The sequence below is a fragment of the Brassica rapa genome, chromosome A03 (genome assembly GCF_000309985.2).
Source record: "Brassica rapa cultivar Chiifu-401-42 chromosome A03, CAAS_Brap_v3.01, whole genome shotgun sequence".
NCBI classification, from domain to species: domain Eukaryota; kingdom Viridiplantae; phylum Streptophyta; class Magnoliopsida; order Brassicales; family Brassicaceae; genus Brassica; species Brassica rapa.
Genome location: NC_024797.2, coordinates 5,866,802 through 5,884,839, shown reverse-complemented (window position 1 = coordinate 5,884,839; position 18,038 = coordinate 5,866,802). Strand labels below are relative to the sequence as shown.

The 18,038-nt window shown below is 37.1% G+C and overlaps 4 protein-coding genes across 5 annotated transcripts; 3 read left to right on the top strand and 1 right to left on the bottom strand.

Annotated features, from left to right (window-relative positions):
* Positions 1-3,701: 3,701 nt before the first annotated feature.
* On the bottom strand, positions 3,702-7,817 carry LOC103856991 (fimbrin-3). Of its 2 annotated transcripts, none has more exons than XM_009134141.3 (15): positions 7,488-7,726; positions 7,203-7,370; positions 6,947-7,123; positions 6,623-6,858; positions 6,350-6,521; positions 6,226-6,264; positions 6,077-6,145; positions 5,871-5,987; positions 5,427-5,638; positions 5,192-5,344; positions 4,878-5,077; positions 4,626-4,783; positions 4,436-4,532; positions 4,251-4,342; positions 3,702-4,153 (listed from the first exon to the last, which is right to left on the bottom strand). In XM_009134141.3, the coding sequence occupies exons 2-15, from the start codon at positions 7,284-7,286 to the stop codon at positions 3,881-3,883; spliced, it is 2,079 nt and encodes a 692-aa protein (XP_009132389.2). In that variant the 5' UTR covers positions 7,287-7,370; positions 7,488-7,726; the 3' UTR covers positions 3,702-3,880. The 2 variants fall into 2 exon arrangements, with proteins under 2 accessions (XP_009132389.2, XP_009132390.2); XM_009134142.3 differs by having other exon boundaries at positions 3,881-4,153; positions 7,618-7,817.
* A 235-nt stretch (positions 7,818-8,052) lies between these two features.
* Positions 8,053-12,653, top strand: LOC103856990 (putative lipid-transfer protein DIR1). The gene is made up of 3 exons (XM_033288720.1): positions 8,053-11,157; positions 11,252-12,322; positions 12,421-12,653. Exons 1-2 carry the CDS (start codon positions 10,839-10,841, stop codon positions 11,254-11,256), a joined length of 324 nt encoding a protein of 107 aa, XP_033144611.1. The 5' UTR covers positions 8,053-10,838; the 3' UTR covers positions 11,257-12,322; positions 12,421-12,653.
* LOC103856989 (putative lipid-transfer protein DIR1) lies at positions 11,979-12,653 on the top strand. The gene is made up of 2 exons (XM_009134137.3): positions 11,979-12,322; positions 12,421-12,653. Coding segments are annotated over exons 1-2 (297 nt in total). The 5' UTR covers positions 11,979-12,026; the 3' UTR covers positions 12,422-12,653.
* A 242-nt stretch (positions 12,654-12,895) lies between these two features.
* On the top strand, positions 12,896-17,911 carry LOC103856988 (glycerophosphodiester phosphodiesterase GDPDL4-like). Its single transcript, XM_009134136.3, has 9 exons — positions 12,896-14,328; positions 14,474-14,767; positions 14,843-14,958; positions 15,039-15,537; positions 15,846-15,884; positions 15,962-16,246; positions 16,325-16,470; positions 16,842-17,322; positions 17,396-17,911. The coding sequence occupies exons 1-9, from the start codon at positions 14,184-14,186 to the stop codon at positions 17,689-17,691; spliced, it is 2,301 nt and encodes a 766-aa protein (XP_009132384.1). The 5' UTR covers positions 12,896-14,183; the 3' UTR covers positions 17,692-17,911.
* The last annotated feature ends 127 nt before the right edge of the window (positions 17,912-18,038 follow it).

Here is an 18,038-nt window from a genome sequence, read left to right as displayed (position 1 = left end):
GCCCATACCTTTTAGGTTTTGTAAATTTTGTTTCTCTTGAAAAAGTCTTGCTATAAAGAAAAATATCGAAGCCGTAAACTCTCCTTCTCCTCCAAAAAAAGTTCGCCGGTGTTCTGTCTTTATCGACGCCGCTCCGGCGCGTCGCCTAGCACGAGCACCAGATCCGGTCTCGCCTCCTCTCAAGAACCCATCCCACTAAGCTTCGTCTTCCTCTTGCTCTCGTCGCCATGGATCTGAAACCTCCGTTACAAAACGTAATCGACGGTGCTGCTCATCCTTCGATCAATAACTCCTCCTCCTCGATATCTACTCAAACCACAGTCACTCCAGATCCTCGTTGGCCGTCTAAGTGTCGCTGGTCTTCTCCACCGGCTTCGACAAGTACGCTCTCGACTGAAGAAAAAATAACTGGTTCAGAGCTGTCATCTACTCCTTCGGCAGTAAGCGATGGTGAAGATATGAGACATCAAATAGATGCCGTCGACTTGGAGTTGAATCCGAAGGATTCAAGTAAAATCCTAACTGGAAAAAAAATGGGGGAAAGCCACTCTGGTGTTGAACAAGAATTAGAGGCAAATGGAAACATCACCTCTACAGAGATCACCTCTTCGGAAAACAAAATAGAGGAAATCGTTTCTGCTGTTGAATCAACACTAGAGGTGGCAGGAGTTAATGTCACCGCTCCAGAGATCACTAACCAACCTGAAGATGATAGGAACACTTGCGTTCCACAGTTGAGGTCCCCTCAGTCTACTGGCCTCCCTTCAATAACTACTATTTCTCCAGAGATATCAGTCGATTCTCCAATAGCTGCTTTCGTTCCTTCGATTGGAGCCTGGGCCAAACCACTTGCTTTTACACCACCTGCAACTCCTCCAGCGCCTGCAACGCCAAGTGGTCTTGATCCGCAGTATCTCAACAATCTCCTTGACTCTTTTTGGCCAACGCTGACTGAAGGATTAGGGCCAAACCAGAAGAAAAAAAACCATCCAAGTGCTGTAAGAGAGTTTCCTCGTATGCCGGTTCAGAAGATTCCAGTTCCTGAGCTTAAAGAGGATGGAACACTAAGGTTTCCATGGGCAGCCAGAATGGACCCTGCTACCAGAAACCTCTATCGAGCAGCTAAGCCAACTTTTCGACTTGATGGAACACCTCAGGTAACTATTCCTTCTCAGGTGCTTCTCTTAGGACCAGAGAATAAAAATGAATATATCATTGGCCACTTTCATCGCTGCTCTCTCCCTCCTGGGGGTTTAATCCATGCTGTGGTGAATAGGTTGTGGGGTAGAACCTGTAGAATAGGTTGTCGTAAGCTGAGTGACTCCTCTTACATGTTTCATATACCTCATGACTCAACTCGACAATGGGTAATTCAGAGAGCTGTGTGGCATGTTGATGACTGTTTGTTATTTGTTTCGCCTTGGAAATCAGTTAACTCATTTAAAATCCCTGAAGTATCAACAATCCCAGTGTGGGTAACTCTTAAAAATGTTCCGGATAGCTGTTACTCAAGATTGGGTCTCAGCCATGTAGCGTCTGGACTTGGTGAGCCTATGCAAACTCATAAACCTCGACTTGATCCGACTTGTTTGGGAGAAGCAAAGTTGTTGGTTGAAGTAGAACTTAACAAACCTTTTCCAAAGCAAATTGCCTTAGATGACAAACAAGGTAATATTTTTCTGGTGGATGTTGAATATACATGGATTCCAAGTGTTTGTGGCAGATGTGGACATTTGGGACACAAGGAGAAAAGATGTCTACTCCCAGCTGTTCAATTGAATGTGGAAAAAAGTTCCACACATGAGGATTCTTCCGCTGGAAAAACTCAGCCAGAAATGGAAAAGGCACTAGCTCAGTCTAATGGTCCATCCGATCAATTGGTGTTGCAAGCTGAAAATCTGGAGTCGGGTTTGGTCTCAGCTGAAGAAGCACGAGAAGAACTTACTGAAGTGACTTTGGAACTGAGTTTGGGACATTTACAATCACCATTGAGTGTTGAGCTGAAAAATCTCTCTACTCTAGTAAACAACCTCACTTGCTCTAAGGTACATATAGCCAATGGCTCCAACTCTCTTTCCACTTCATCACCATTAGCAGACACTCAATCTGCTCCAACTAAAGCTCCTATTATGGAAGAAATTCCATCCCCGGTTATTGTCCTTGAGGCCAGCGGTGTTTCAGCGGACAATTCATTGGTCCCTCCATACTCTTCGGTATATGGCAGCCCTTCTGTCACTCAAATGGCTTGTAATGAGTAAGATGATGAAAGAGGGTATATGAGTGATGCTACGGCAAACCTCAACATGTCACGAGGTGGAAGACCAATAAAACCACTTCAAAAGTTTCAAGATATGGAATGGAAAACGGTAAGAGGAAAAGGTAAAAGGGGTCGTCGAGGCCGCGGAAACTACCTTCCTTCTTCCTAGTAGTTTCATCTTTGTCTTGTTTGATTAAGCTTATGAATCATAAGTCTTCTCTTTTGTAAGCTAATGCTTAGTTGAATATGAGGCATGTCTCATCTAACTTTCTCAAACTTTATGGTTGTTTCAACCATACATTGTATGTTTTTCAGTATTTTAATTTGAAAGCTTTTTACAAAAAAAAAAAAAAAAAAAAATTTTGTTTCTCTTCTTCTCAACGTTCTTGGCTTTTTGTGATTTTAAATATGAGTATGCCTTCTTTTCAATGGGAATTCAGAAATGAATTCAGTAGATATGTTTTTTGTGATTATATGGTCAAAGATCGGGATTCTGAATTTAGTTAGAAGGATTATGATGAGATACGGTGCAGTTAACGAAAGTTGTCTTGCTCAATTTTTCTACCTATAAAGAATTGTCTAAGAAACGTGCGATAAGAGTTTCTCTTATGTTCGAGAAAGAGATATGCAATGATACTATCATAATAGTAGTAAAACTCTTTAGTCGATTTTACAATTACAAAAACGAATAAAAATTTGGGGGAAATGTTGGATTTTTATTGTTTAATGTACACAGGAAATTAGGTTTTAATTCTTTCAAATTATTTCAAAATAAGAAAAATAAAGAATTATGAAACGTATTAAACATTAATACTCCCTCCGTTTTTTTATATATGACGTTTTAGGATTGTGCACATAGATTAAGAAACATTTAATTTCTAAACAAAAACATCATTAATTGTTTACCTAACCACAATTTAACTAATAAAAAAATAGAAACTATAATATCATTGGTCATCTATCATTAATTAGTAATAAATTTTACATAGAAAATTGAAAACGTCAAATAATTTAGAACAAAAAATTTCCTCTAAAATGTCATATATAAAAAAACGTCAAATAATTCTCTTCATTATTATATCTAATCTATAAATGCATAATAATATAATTTTTAGTTTTTATGAATATATTTTAAATACAATCGCCAATAACATTAAATTTAGATAAAATATTTTTAAAAGTTCATTACAAAATAATAGTTTTTCTTGGGGTTGGTGGGTATCATGCCGGTCTTTAATTCAATTTGTGCCGCAAACTAAATTATAGTTGTTTAGACAATTTAAACTTTAAGTTGCGGTTCAGATAATTAACATTATGGAAAATAACAGACGATTGACCCATTCTATAAAAGTTTCAAAAATCTAGAAATTTAACTGTAAAAACCCATTATAAAACCTCCTATATTTCTTTCCCAATAATACATTAAAATGATATTTCTAAGAAAGAAATTGAAAACATTTTAATAAACTTCACAAAACGTTTTCCTTTTTTTTATTTTAAATGTTTACTTTTTATAGTGGTGGTAATAAATATAAATGTTATTATTAACACACAGACAGAGAAGATGTGAGAAATAATGACAAAGCAACTCTGTTCCGGCAAAGATATTTCAGCCATGTCGTTCTATTCAATGGCTGCTTCCTCTGAGACGGAGGTGACATCAGACAAGATGTCTGCGTCATTGTCTTCTTCGATGGTTAGGCTCGAGACTTCTTCGTTTAAGGAAGAGACATCGTCATCTCCAGTGACAGATGGAGCTGGTGAAGCATCAGTGCTTGTGCACGTCGTGGTTGTGCTATGAGTCGATGAAGTATCAGAACTCGAACTCTCTGACTTTTGCTGAAGACTCCAATACATTATACTTGCCGTTAAGATCAACATCATCTTCTGATTAACCTGCATTGCAACAACGAGTCCCCACAAAATTAGAGACATAAGAAAACCACAGAGATTCACATGATGTTCCATAAAGGTTTAGATGAATGTTACTTACGTCCACGATATCTTCTGGTAACAAGAAAACAGAGCAACCAAGCTTTCTTGCTACACTGACGATGTATGTAGCATTCAGTCTCTTCTCGTCGTCTGTCAAAAAGATTTAATAGCCAAAAAGAACGGTTAAGTAAAACAGAGAAGAGACAGAGTGGAGAGGTAAGTTTAGTTAAAGAGTATATGGACCTGCTTCACCCTTAGTGACAAGATTCCAGTTAACAACTCTTGGCTCAACCGCCCATAGAAGATCGAGGAAGAACAATCCGCTAGATAGACTCTTATCCTGTTAAAGTTTAGAAAGAGAGATTTGATTCAACATAAGCTTCTTCAGTTGATTTTTTTCTAGATTTGATGAAAGTAAAAAATAATATGGAACCTTGAAGCTTTCAATCTGTGATTTACGTCCCATGATTTTGACTTTCCTGTTTGCCCAGCTCAGGATTTCTGAGTCAGTCATGTCTTTGCCTCGCGTCCGAGATCGAAGACTCTTGAGAAGTTGGAGCATATGGGTTCTCATTAACTGCCATAAGAAGCCTGAGACAAATATATACACACACCTACACTGTTATAAAATTTCTAATGCTACATGACATCTTCTCAAATTAAAAGAAAAAGTAGGAGTTATTACCAAGGATAAGCTTCTTATTCCCTTCAACTATGTCACTTCCTGCTACATTTACGAGAGAGAATCTCATCTCTTTCCCAATCTTCACAACTTGATTGCAGTTCACTATTTTTTTAAACGGCATCTTAATAGGTGGTTTTGAAGCATGCTTCCAGTTAACTGAGCCTGGATAGACCTTGTCAAGAACTTCAAGAAGAATCCATCTGCATCAAAAAGAATACGTAAGAAACTTTTCATACCCTATAAATTTCGGGACCAAAAAGATTTTTAATATTTTCCTAGCCAAAACATTACTCTTGTCTTCACAGAAAGCTTACCCGTTTCTAACATCTTCAAAGACATTATTGACATAACTATCAATCCCCAGGCTGTTAATCCACAGCCGGTAGCATCTTTCATCTCTGCAGCTCTGTATATCCTCAGTCATCATCTCCGCAAATGAGAACCTACCATCAGTGCTAAGGCCATTCCTGCAGCAGGTACAGGGAAGCTAGTGTAAAAATCCAGTGCGTTAAGACAAAAAACTATTATCTTCTGTGATCTTTTACCGACCTTTCGTGAAAAATCTGTGCCACAAATGCGAGATTCAAATACGAAGACCCCTCAACTATCTCTTCCGCAGTCAAGTACCGTTTGCAGTTCATTCTCTCTGCGTGTTCAAGGACCATGTTAGCTCTTTCGAGATCATCCTCGGCGTTTAGAGTAGCTGGATCGCAGTGCTCAGGTGCAAGAACATTGAGAAGGAACGCATAGGCTTTTGCATCCTGGATATTCAATAAACAATAGCGGCCATTAAGAATAAGTAAAAGTACCAAATAATTTCATAACTTATGGGTGAACTTGTTTTTTCCTATTCAAACTGATATTGCTTCAGAGTGTTGGAGAGAGTTATGAGTTGGAAACGCTTGGTGAATCTATAATCTCTTAAATGAAGCTTTTGAAGGGATAAAAAAAGGCATGCTAGTTCCTCTAATTGCTACTTGGAAAGCCAAATACCTTCAGATCCGAAGAAAAGTTTCCAACGGTTTTCTTGTAGCCACCTTTCTTGAGATGGAAGTTCAACCATTTGAGTAAGACTTTCTCTGGGGGTAATCTCAGAAACTCTTCTATATCCTGCAACAGACAGCAAAATCGTTATTGTTATTTACATCACACATATACATTGGTCAGAAAATTCGCAAAGAGATAAGCTTGATCATTACGTCGTTGTCCTCCACCAACTCAATAAGCTGAGGCATCTTCTTCAAACTGAGATCAGCGAGGAGCTGAATCTGCAGTTCCCAAGATTAGTTAGTAAATCATCAAAAGCACAAATACAAAGGAAGATGAATATAGAAAAACAAGTGTGGACCTTTATGAGTTGTGAGATCAATCCAAGCACAAGATGAGGCTGCAAGTAAAGCATTCACTAGTCAGAATCTTCTATATTCGTTTCAACCAATATATTTAAAAAAAACAAGCAAAGCAAAACATACTCGTCCTTCAGCCAGGTCCTGTGTCCCAATATTAACCACGCTGCAGCCAACAGCTCTAGCAGAGTTGAGACAGAGCGTGTGATTCTCATTTCTCTCCCACGGGTTAAGTACTCTCTTCGTGTTGATGGCCCGTTCATCAATCGTCCCAGGAACTGCTATATTAATAAACTTACTGCGCCAAAAAAGGGGAAACAGAGAGAATCAAGTCAAACCCCCCCCCCCCCCCCAGAAACCAAGCTCAATCCAAACACACAAAAATGTCTCTACATTTACCATAGAAGCACACCATCTTTCACAAGCTCATACAAATCATCAGAATCCGGGTCTAAAGGAAGAAACTGCCTCAAAAAGGGATCATCCCCAAGATATCTGTTGATGTGATGAACAAAGGAGCCCTTCTCCGACTGGTTGATCGTGTGAAGAGTCGTTGAGTTGGCTTTAAGAAACGAAGCAGAGTGCTTAAGCCCACCAGATTTATCAGCAGCTTTATCTCTCAATATTAAATATATCTGCCAAACAAACATTATCTTTTAAGTTATCATCAAATCCAAAAAAAACACATCGAAAGAGATTCATTCAGCAAAAGACGAAACTAACCCTGAGGAACGATTCGAAATCAAGATCATCGTTGGCTGCGTAATCAGAAGCCAAATCTGGTAAGGTTTCTCTGATTTCTTTCTCCTTGAAAGCAGAGGTGAGTGACTTCACCTTCACCAGCACAGGCGGAAGATCCTCTAACGTGACTTTATCTCTCTGAGTCTTCAACGACGCAAACTAAAACACGAATCCGGATAGTTTTATGTACAGATTCAAAACGAGATTTGCATCTAAGTAATGAGAGAGGAGTATGAACCTTGGAATTGAGAGAACGAAGCTCGACTTGCGTGAGCTGGCTTTGTAGCCATGGATCCGAAACGATTACTCCCGCGCCAGACATCTCTCCCCCACTAGTACTCAGGGGAAGATTATCTGAACAAACCTCTCTCTCTCGCGCGTTCGAATCTCTAAGAGAGAAGGATCACTGCAAAGAGAAATAGATTTTAATTGATCCGATGATTTCATACTTAAAATAGCAAAACAAAAATCAACAGTTTTCGCAAAATCCAGAAATCTAGGGGGAGGTGGTTAGATAGCGAACCCTATGTATCGAGATCAGCGTCTAATTGAAACAATCCAAGTTTATTTTTTTGTTAGCTTTCAATAGGTGTGGAGGAGTTAAAATCGCAATGTGAACGTGCAGAAGACGACGAAATCTCGAGGATCGATACCAATGTGAAGACGATGAAGAAGTTATAGAGAGAGAGATGGGATCGTTTATTTGCTTCCTCTGAGAGCAAAGCGACGAGGAGAGAGAGAGAGAGAGAGAGAGAGAGAGAGAGAGAGAGAGAGAGAGAGGGAAAACGAGTTGTTTTGTAGAGCAATTTTGCGAAGGAGGAATTGAATGCGTCTTCTTCAGAATCGTGAGTAGGGTTTTTGTTTTTTTTTTATATTTATTTTTTATTTATATACGGCCTGTGTGACGACGACGTTTGGAGGAAACGGTGGACCTCACGCTATAACGACTTGTTTAGGTGTCGTTTCCGAATCTGACCACTAATTAATTATCTTGTTTTCGTTGCTTAACTTAATGCCATTTACCAGTTTTGACAACAAACAAAAAATTATGTCATTTAACCATAGGTTATTTACTTTGTTACTACTCAGTTAGTTTCAAAAACAAAATTCTAATTTGACCAAAAAAGTTGTGGCAAATACTAACTAACAGTTTTGTTAGTTTGGAACATTTATTTTTGTAAGGATATTAGATTTGTGATGAATAAAAAAACAAACAAGATCTCTTCTCCACCGACGTTTTTTGTCTTGTATATTGTAGATTTGCAGACCCATGTGTGCTATGCACGACGGTCTACAATAAATTACGCCCATTATATAATCAGAAAGACGCATTCGGAAGTCCTATGTGATATTTTTGACTTAAAATATTTTATTTATTTATCTTCTGATTTACTGTTTTAGACTTTTGATGGGCTTCGATCTAATTTCGTGTGGGCTTTAATTAAGGGGGTTTCTAATGATGGGTAATCGTAATCTCTTTTGCTACTATTAAATCTAAATGCAATAAAATTTTCAAAAGAAACAAAGAAGAAAGAGGTGGAAGCCCCCTTAGTCCAGTGGTTTAACTAAGGGTTCATTAATGTTTCTACACCAGGAGGTCTGCGGTTCAAACCCCAGAAAACGCAAATTATGCAGATCATGGAGAAAAATGGTTACAAGAGGTCTTCAGCATGGTGCAAGGGCGTATCATCGAACATGGATCTCATAGGGCGGCTCGGAGCGAGAATTGTCGGCTGTAGAATCGTCTATGTAATATTTCTCATCGTTGTAATAGCATAATTAATCAGACGTTCAAAAAAAAAAGAAACAAAGAAAAAATCTAGGGAAATTGGAGTCTATAGCAACGAAAAAAACGGTAATTGACAGAGTAGCTATTTTACCTAATACACCAATACACCATGCATTTTTTATATAATAATACTATTATGCCCTTTAACACAACCGGTAAAACTTGTAAACAAAAAAACACTAATGTAATAATACTTACCTAACACACATACATCGTGGCCTTTGGAGAATCACATACTGAGTTGTTTCTTCCCCATTTTTGATCCACAGTAACCACCAAACCATTTCTGGAGTAGCTTTGCCTAGGAGATGCCCATCTGCAACAGCTCGCTTGGCTACTGACGGAAAGCTTTGCGCATCTGAAATCTATGGAGTCGCCGACAACGTAAATGGCACAGCCGCGAGGTTCGTCAACTCTTCCTTCAATCGCCTTAATCTCTTCGGTTTACGAGGCGGTTACATGTACTATTTCCATAGATGTCGTCAGTTACACATATCTTTCTTGCCGTGAATGTTCTTGAATTGATCGGAGAAGATGAACAGTTTTTGTAACATTGTATTCTATACTATTTTATGCGTATGGAATAGAAATGTAAAACAATATGTATTATAAATGTTTTATTCATGTTATGTAATGTGAAATAGTATGTTACTATACTTATTTATGTATCGTTCCATTTGATGATTAATAAAGAAAGTGTTATTTTGTTCACAAATATGTATTATACTATGTATTTTGTTCCATTCTATTTGGGTTTAGGGTTTATGCTTGGGTTTAGTGTTTAGTGATTAATTTTTAGGGTTTAGTATTTGGAAGATATGGTTGAGGTTTGATAGTGCCCCTATCGTGTATCGTTTCATTTGATGAGTAATAAAGAAAGTGCTATTTTGTTCACCAATATGTACTATACTATGTATTTTGTTCCATTCCATTTGGGTTTAGGGTTTATATTTGGTTAGGGTTTATATTTAGATTTAAGGTTTATATTTATGTAAGAGTTTAGTGATTAGAATTTAAAGTTTAGTATTTATAAAGTGAGAGAGTATGGTTAGGATCAACATTAATTTTTTCTTTGCAATCATAAGCATTCTATAAATTCACTAATATGTGCTATGTTATTTTCTTTGTTCCATTCTATATGGATTTTTGGTTTATATTTGAATTTTTTGTTTATATTTGGATTTATGGTTTACTGATTAGAATTTAGGGCTTAGTATTTAAGGGTCGTGGTAAGATTGAGATTTGGATGTGTTTAGTGTTTAGGGATTGTAGCTGGGTTTGTAATTATATACTACTTCGGTGATGTAGAATAGAATTCTCGGTGCATATGTATGTTTACATATGGTTAATAAATGTATACATGGATGACTCCACCAAAAGAAAGACATCATCTACTTTCTCTCACTTGTAACTGGAAACCTTTTAAGCTCTGGGGCAGAACCAGATAAAATGGAACATAAATATCTGACATTTAATTATGTCAAAATAATTGTTACTTACTTAATTTAGCTCCCAAATATGGCTATTACACAAATAAGCCCAAAAATCTACTGGTAATATTTATATTTGTGTTTGTGATTACTAATATGTTGTTACAAAAAAAAGATTAATTGTATGTATGTTTTACGTTTTCAATAAAAAAATTAGAGCTTGACCCACACATTTGTATATGTGTTAATTTTTTATCTTTTTATAAATTATTTAATTACATTTCTAAATACATAATTTATTTGGATATTTTTAGGTTACTACAAACCTATCTTAATTCGGAAAGATTCGAGTCCAAATTCCGTTTAAAATTTTATAATATCCAAACAAAATTTAATTTTAAACCAAAAATCTTCCGTCACACACCGCCCCGGATACTAGGCATGCAATGCAACTAAGCCTACACGAATATGTCCGTTTTCTTCACACATCTCAACTCGAATGACTTCTTATGATTACATCACCCACGCATACTTTACGTAACGCTCTTAATTACTACCACCTTTCAGTTAGCATAAGAAACTTTGTTCTATAACAAGCCCATGGTAGAAGATTTAAAGAATTCACGAAGTCTATAGGGAGAGGGCAAGAGAGAAAATGGGTAAGAAAGATACCAGAATCCTTATGAGATTTGCAGTGCTTACAATGGTTCTAACCGCTGCAATAATGGTGAAAGAAGTTACAAGCCTTACCCTTTGTAAAATCGACTCAAACGATATGGAGAAATGTCGTCCAGCCGTCACTGGAAACAACCCGCCGCCTCCAGTCAACGAGTGCTGCGTAGTGGTCAAATCCGCTGATCTTGCATGCTTTTGCAGATACAAGTTTTATCTCCCAATTTTAGGAATTGATCCATCTAAAGTCGCGGCTCTTGTAGCCAAATGTGGCGTTACAACAATCCCTCGTAATTGCCGTGGTATTAACACATATATTTAATTGTATGGTTTCATGTGGTTAGTGAATTATTAGGATCTCGAAATAAAGTGTTTTTACGTTTTGCCTTTACGCAGCTTGAAGAACTGAGATTGAGACAATGAGACAGGTCTCTATGGTGTTGTCAAAGAATTGGCTGGATCTTGTACTGCATCTGAATTTGTTATGTTTTTTTTTTAGTATTCTGATCCAAATAAATCACAAATTTGTGATGATTTTTCGATATACCTTGTGTATATAGAAAAACCATGCGCAATATACTAATGAAAATGATAAATCAGTACTTTTCTTTTCTTGACTATCCACTCATCACGGCTTTTCCTGAGGAGAACCAAACGGAAAAACTGTTTAGTACTTTTCATGAATCATAGGAAACTGAAGTTAGGCAACTTTCTCTGTTTCCAGTGTTGTGACTTCTGACTTGAAACTTTAGGAAGCAAATAGTTCACAAAGACAGAGACCTGTTGTTACATACGACAAGACAATATTTTGATCTTTATACAATAATCTCTGACTTTTCTTTTTTAGTTTTAAAATCTATATGACTTGTAAAGGATAAAACAAAATACAAAGACCAAAACCCATTTGGTCACGTGCTTGAGCAAGTTTTCATTAACCATCGGGAGACATGTTCATGCAACAGAGGTCTCCCACATTTGTCCATTTGCGTACAAGTTCTCGACGTCTACGGCACTGAGTCTTCACTAAATAGAACGTGACATGACTCGTACGTTTTACCAACTTTTGTAACTTACGTTTTACCAACTTTTCACGTAGCATTATAAGAAGCTCATTAGATTTAAGGGTTTCACCATAGAGTTGAGATAGAGAGTGAATTAAAAAAAAAAACAAATGGGTAAGAACAATACCACAATCCTCATCATTGCGATGGTTTTAACCACGGCGATGATAATGGAAGAAGCTAAGAGTTATCCTATATGCAACACCGACACAAACGACTTGCAGAAATGTTCTCCAGCTGTAACTGGAAACAACCCGCCAGCTCCGGGACCCGACTGCTGCGCAGTGGCTAAGTCCGCTGATCTTGAATGTCTCTGCCCGTACCTCTCCCTGTCCGGGATTGATCCTTCAAAAATCAAGTCTGTTCTGGCCAGTTGTGGCGTGGGCAATCCCTCCTGTTTGTCATGGTAAGAACCAAAAGTACCATTAAAAATATTGGAAACTGGTTGAGTAAAGAGAGAAAGTCTTATACGTTTATTATGTTTGTTCTTTCCTTAACACGCAGATTCAAGAACTGAGCTGGACACAGCCGCAGAGTTTGTCTCGACTTGAGAAGTCTAATAAGTTATGATTATGTATTTTGGCGTTGTGATTCAAATAAATTGTCCAAGTTTGCACTTATTTTCAGTCGTCCTTTTTAATATAATGTTAAATCAAATTTGATTTAACATCTGCATCCTTTTGGATTTGTTTCAAATAAATCATGTTTAAAGTAAGGTTTGCAATTTGTTTGAATTATTCATGGTATTTCAACAACCATTACTTAATCTGAAGATAACAGATCAATTGACCTACAAATAGTTACAGTCAATTAAATCGTTCTTTTACAAAACTCAGAGGAGTCATTAACTATTAGAGAATCAAACCAACCAATTGCAAGAATAAGAAATAAAAAGCCAATGTTCATTACAAAAGTGTTTGGTCTGGATTGCTACAGCCACGAACGGGTTCATGCACACGGAACGTGACCGTTTATTTTGCTCGTCATTGGATGATGATGTCATGAGCCATGATGACTCAGTGATCAATACGTCACGTGTGATCATGAAGACCATGTGGGGCCCGCCAGTATCATTGATCAATCAATCATCCACCGCCATCTTAACCAAGAAAAAATACTGTTCAGAGAGTTTATAGCAATGGGCCAATGGCCGAGCGACTATTATCCATTTTAATCAATTTTTATAATAATCGGAAGTTTACAGAAAAACAATCGAAATGTATGGGTTTTAGTTAATTTTTGAGATCATATATTCAGCCAGCATTGAACGGATACGATATGAAATAATTGGTTTTGGACATTCACCAAAACTGTTGAAAGTACAAGTAAATTTCCAGACTTCCAGTTTCATGCACATTACTATACACTAGTGCATGCCTATAGTTTAGCTGATTTTGGAAACAGGTAGGTCGTAGACTCGTAGTAATAACTAACAAGTAGGTGGTAGTAAATGTAGAACGCAATAACTATGCTAAACACACAAAAATGTTTACCAATTACCAAACCTGTAGAACAACCAAATATCTTTACTATTTAAGATGTCCAAGTAGTTTAACTAAGTTTTTCATGATTTTTTTTTTTTTTTGAAAAAACTAATCACAGGAATTTCAACTTTCAGATAAAAACATTCACAATCGGTAAAGCTTGTTTCAAACTTTCAATACTCAAAAACAAAACTATATATTTAAAGAATTTTCATAAAATTTAAAATAATATAAATTATAAAAAGATATTTTAAGCTAAAAAACTTTCAGAATTAAATACCCCTAATAAAACATAAATATTCTGTATAATTACATTTGAGAAATTTGGGTTGGAAACCTTATTAGAGATGTTCTACAATAAAACAATCACAATTTCAAAAACCATAACATTAGTAATAATAATTCTTTATTGAATAAATTTTATATGTTTTAAATTAAATTTTACTAGAAAATTAAATTGCAACACCCAGTAATGTTACTCCCAGCATTAAATTATGTGAAGACATACATATAAACAGAGATTTTTGTGTAAGAAACAGGTTTTTTGTTTTGTTTTGCGTGCTAACTAAATTATACATTTATTTAGTGGAATTTTTGTATTTTAAGTGGAAAGAGTTTCTGTTTTCACATTTAAATAAATCAACGATCGTATAAATTACAAGAAGAATTCCACAAACCCCATAAAAGCTCTTTTTCTTCTCTCTTCTCACTTACTCACACCGAATCTGTCTCAGAGAAGAACGAAGTAGGTGAAGTCTCCGCCGAGATAACTCAGTTTCACCGATGATCACATCATACATGCAAGATAACCCATCAATGTTTGTGTCTCGAGCTTCCAAGTTCCTACTCTCTGTTCTCGTCTTGATCCAGCTTCTACCTACTCAACTCCTTGCTCAAAGATCCAAATCTCCATGGCAGACACTCACTGGTAAGCTCCTTATCTCGATACCTTTACACTGTGAAGTTGAGAAAACAGAGCCAAACTAAGTGAAAGTACTTTACTTTATCACTCGAGAGACTATTTTTGTTTCAAAGTTTGATCCTTTTTCTTGATTTTTTTTTTTGTGTGGTAGGAGAGGCTCCTCTTGTCATTGCACGTGGTGGGTTTTCTGGGTTGTTTCCAGATTCAAGCTTCAATGCTTACAGTTTCGTAGCGTCCACAAGTGCTCCCGACGCTGTCTTGTGGTGTGACGTGCAACTCACAAAGGATGGAGTTGGGATCTGTTTCCCTTATGTAACCATGTATAATGATTCTAACGTCCAAGAGGCTTACCCTAAAAAGAAAAACTCTTACCTTCTTAATGGAGTCCCTACTCAGGACTGGTTCACGGTTGATTTCACCTCCAGGGATCTGAACACCGTGTTCTGTAAGTTTAACCTCACTTTGGTTGCATGTTTATCACTTTGTATTTGTTCTTACAAATCTTTTCAAACTGTGGCAGTGACCCGAGGAGTATTATCACGGTCAAATGCATTTGATAACACCCAAAACGTGATTTCAACGGTTCAAGAAGTAGCTTCAGAGTTCAAACCTGCAGGGTTTTGGTTGAATGTTCAGGTAATTTCTTATGACAGTAAGTTTGTTGTAATAAAATATCTCAGACCACTCTAACGCGGCTGCTGATCTTTTTTGTTCAGCACGACGCTTTCTACACGCAGCACAACCTCAGCATGAGCAGCTTTCTTCTAACAGTATCCAAGACTGTGATCATTGACTACCTATCTTCCCCTGAGGTGTCTTTCTTCCGGAACATAGGTGGCCGGTTTGGTAAAACCGGACCAAAGTTTGTATTTAGGTTTCTAGACAAAGATGACGTTGAGGTGTCGACTAATCAAACCTATGGATCTCTCATGAAAAACCTAACATTCATCAAGACCTTTGCTTCTGGTGTTCTTGTTCCCAAGTCTTACATATGGCCGGTGAAAGACCAGTACTTGCTTCCACATACATCATTTGTTCGAGATGCTCACACAGCAGGGTTACAAGTGTATGGATCAGGTTTTGCAAATGATTTTGATATAGCGTACAACTACAGTTATGATCCGTTAACTGAGTACTTATCATTCATGGACAACGGGGACTTCTCTGTGGATGGTTTTCTATCTGATTTTCCCTTAACCGCATCGTCAGCTATTGGTAAGTACTCCTCTGTTTCAATGTAGATGATGTTTTGGGGAGGTTTCTTTGTTTTACAATATAAGATGTTTGCACAAATCTAAGATAAATTTAACTTTATCAAAACTGTGTATCCAATTATATTTTTATTAATTTTATTTGTAATTAAATAATTTAGTTTTAAACTATATTTTATTGATACTTTTGATAAAAAAATATCTGTACATTGAGATAAAACATCATGTAATATGAAACAGATGGAGTAGGTGTCTACTTGCATATCATCTACAAGTGAAACTAATTTTCATTAAACTTTTCTTATTCCTCAGACTGTTTCTCCCATCTTGGAAGTAATGCTTCAACACAAGGTATGTTATTGACTTATTGTTAATGTCATGTCAAAGTAACTAATGGTATTTCATCTTCTATATGGTTCATGATGCAGTGGATTTTCTTGTTATATCGAAAAATGGAGCAAATGGTGACTACCCTGGCAGCACTGACTTGGCCTATACAAAGGCTATCAAAGACGGTGCTGATATCATCGATTGTGCGGTTCAAATGTCATCAGACGGGATCCCCTTTTGCTTAAACTCAACCAATCTTGGAGAGAGCATGAACATTGTCCAAACTCCTTTCAGAAACCGCTCAACAACTGTTCCTGAGTTTAACTCACTTGCTGGACTATACAGCTTTAATTTGGCATGGTCTGAGATTCAGACCTTGACACGTAAGTTTCCCATATAACTTTCCAAGCCATTTTAGTAAAGCTTCTTGTCTTTGTTTCTTACATCATTTTTGTTTGCAGCTGCTATTTCAAACCCCTACAGCAGGAATTTTCACATGTTTAGGAATCCGAGGGAGAGAAGTTCAGGGAAGCTTGTTTCACTCTCCGAGTTCCTGAACTTGGCGAATAACTCCAGCTCACTAGTTGGTGTTTTGATCAACGTTGAGGTAATCACTTTAAACCAATGTTCAAGAAAACGTTAGGCTACTAGGCTGATAGTTTTTTGGTTTAATTATAAAATTATTTTGATGAATTATAAAAATAAGATGTACAAAAAAAAAGAATTAGACAAATTTATGGATTTTCAGTAACATTATTTCTCGATTTAGCTGATTTATAATGATTTAAACCGATTTGAATCACAAAAATCAGATTCTAAGAAAATCGTTTCGCCTATGACGGATTGACCGCCTAGGCAGATGCCGCCTACAAAGATTTTTAGAACATTGTTTGATTTAAACCAAGACTTCAAATCTAACATTAGCATGAAATAGATGTTCTTAATGGTTACGAACGACTATATATCGGTTTCATTCAGCATGCAGCATACCTGAGAGAGAAGCAAGGACTCGACGTTGTTAAAGCAGTTCTAGACACACTCAAAGAATCTGGTTACAGCAACGCGACCAAAAGGGTTATGATTCAGTCATCTAACAGCTCAGTCTTGGTCGACATCAAGAAACAGAGCCGGTACGAGACAGTGTACCAAGTGGAAGAAACAATCCGCGACATCCAAGACTCTGCGATCCAAGACATCAAGAAGTTCGCTGACGCTGTTGTCGTCGGAAGATTTTCGCTCTACCCGATCAGCGCTAGCTTCATCACCGGTCAGACTAATCTAGTGGAGAGGCTACAGAAGTTTAAGCTTCCGGTTTACGTTGAAACGTTCCGGAACGAGTTTGTCTCTCAGGCGTATGACTTCTTATCTGATGCGACTGTGGAGATAAACACGCATGTTACTGGAGCTGGTGTCAGTGGAACCATCACTGAGTTCCCTCTCACTGCCGCCAGATACAAAAGTAAGTTGATAACTGAAAGAGTGTCTCAAAACTCTGATGATGTTTGATATTGTGTCTATGTTTTTTTTCTCAGGGAACAGGTGCGTGGCCCGCAAAGACACGCCTGTTTACATGATCCCGGTTCGGCCAGCTGGCCTGTTAGAAATCGTGAGTCCTACTTTTTTACCTCCAGCTGAAGCACCAAACCCGGTTATCACAGATGCTGATGTCACTGAACCACCACTTCCTCCGGTCACAGCCAAAGCTCCAACCACCAGCCCTGGACCCTTACCAACTGATAAAAAAGCTCCTAACGGACAAACACGAGTCACTCTATCTGTTTTTCTTTCTGCATTCGATGTGGTTCTTGCCTCTCTTCTACTTCTGTGATCACTATTGACTGAAGTCCTCAGAAACTTGTTACCTCCTAACGGCTCTTGAGATTCTTGATTTCTATTGGGGTTTTTGTTTGTTCATATTCTTATAGTTATCATGGGGATTTGTTATTGTAGCATTATTTATTGTAATGTTAAGACTCTTGTGTGCTTTGTAGTATTTATGAGACTAACATTATTGCTTGATTAAACAAATTTAGTCGCATTTAGATTTATTTAAACTAATTCTAACCAATTTAAATTGGTTTAAACCGATTTCAATCACATAAATCAGATTTAAAAAAAAAATCATTATATATATGCATGAAGTTTCAAATGACTATCATTGTTATATTCATTTGT

Bases quoted from the DNA above. Each gene is read 5' to 3' on its own strand.
- LOC103856991 (XM_009134142.3), bottom strand. From the start codon at position 7,286: ATGTCTGGCGCGGGAGTAATCGTTTCGGATCCATGGCTACAAAGCCAG. The intron at 7,124-7,202 runs GTTCATACTCCT...TTCGTGTTTTAG, and splicing joins TTCGTTCTCTCAATTCCAAG to TTTGCGTCGTTGAAGACTCA. The intron at 6,522-6,622 runs GTAAATGTAGAG...TTTTTGGCGCAG, and splicing joins AAAGATGGTGTGCTTCTATG to TAAGTTTATTAATATAGCAG.
- LOC103856988 (XM_009134136.3), top strand. From the start codon at position 14,184: ATGATCACATCATACATGCAAGATAACCCATCAATGTTTGTGTCTCGA. The intron at 14,768-14,842 runs GTAAGTTTAACC...AAACTGTGGCAG, and splicing joins GGATCTGAACACCGTGTTCT to TGACCCGAGGAGTATTATCA. The intron at 17,323-17,395 runs GTAAGTTGATAA...TTTTTTTCTCAG, and splicing joins CACTGCCGCCAGATACAAAA to GGAACAGGTGCGTGGCCCGC.
- LOC103856990 (XM_033288720.1), top strand. From the start codon at position 10,839: ATGGGTAAGAAAGATACCAGAATCCTTATGAGATTTGCAGTGCTTACA.
- LOC103856989 (XM_009134137.3), top strand. From the start codon at position 12,027: ATGGGTAAGAACAATACCACAATCCTCATCATTGCGATGGTTTTAACC.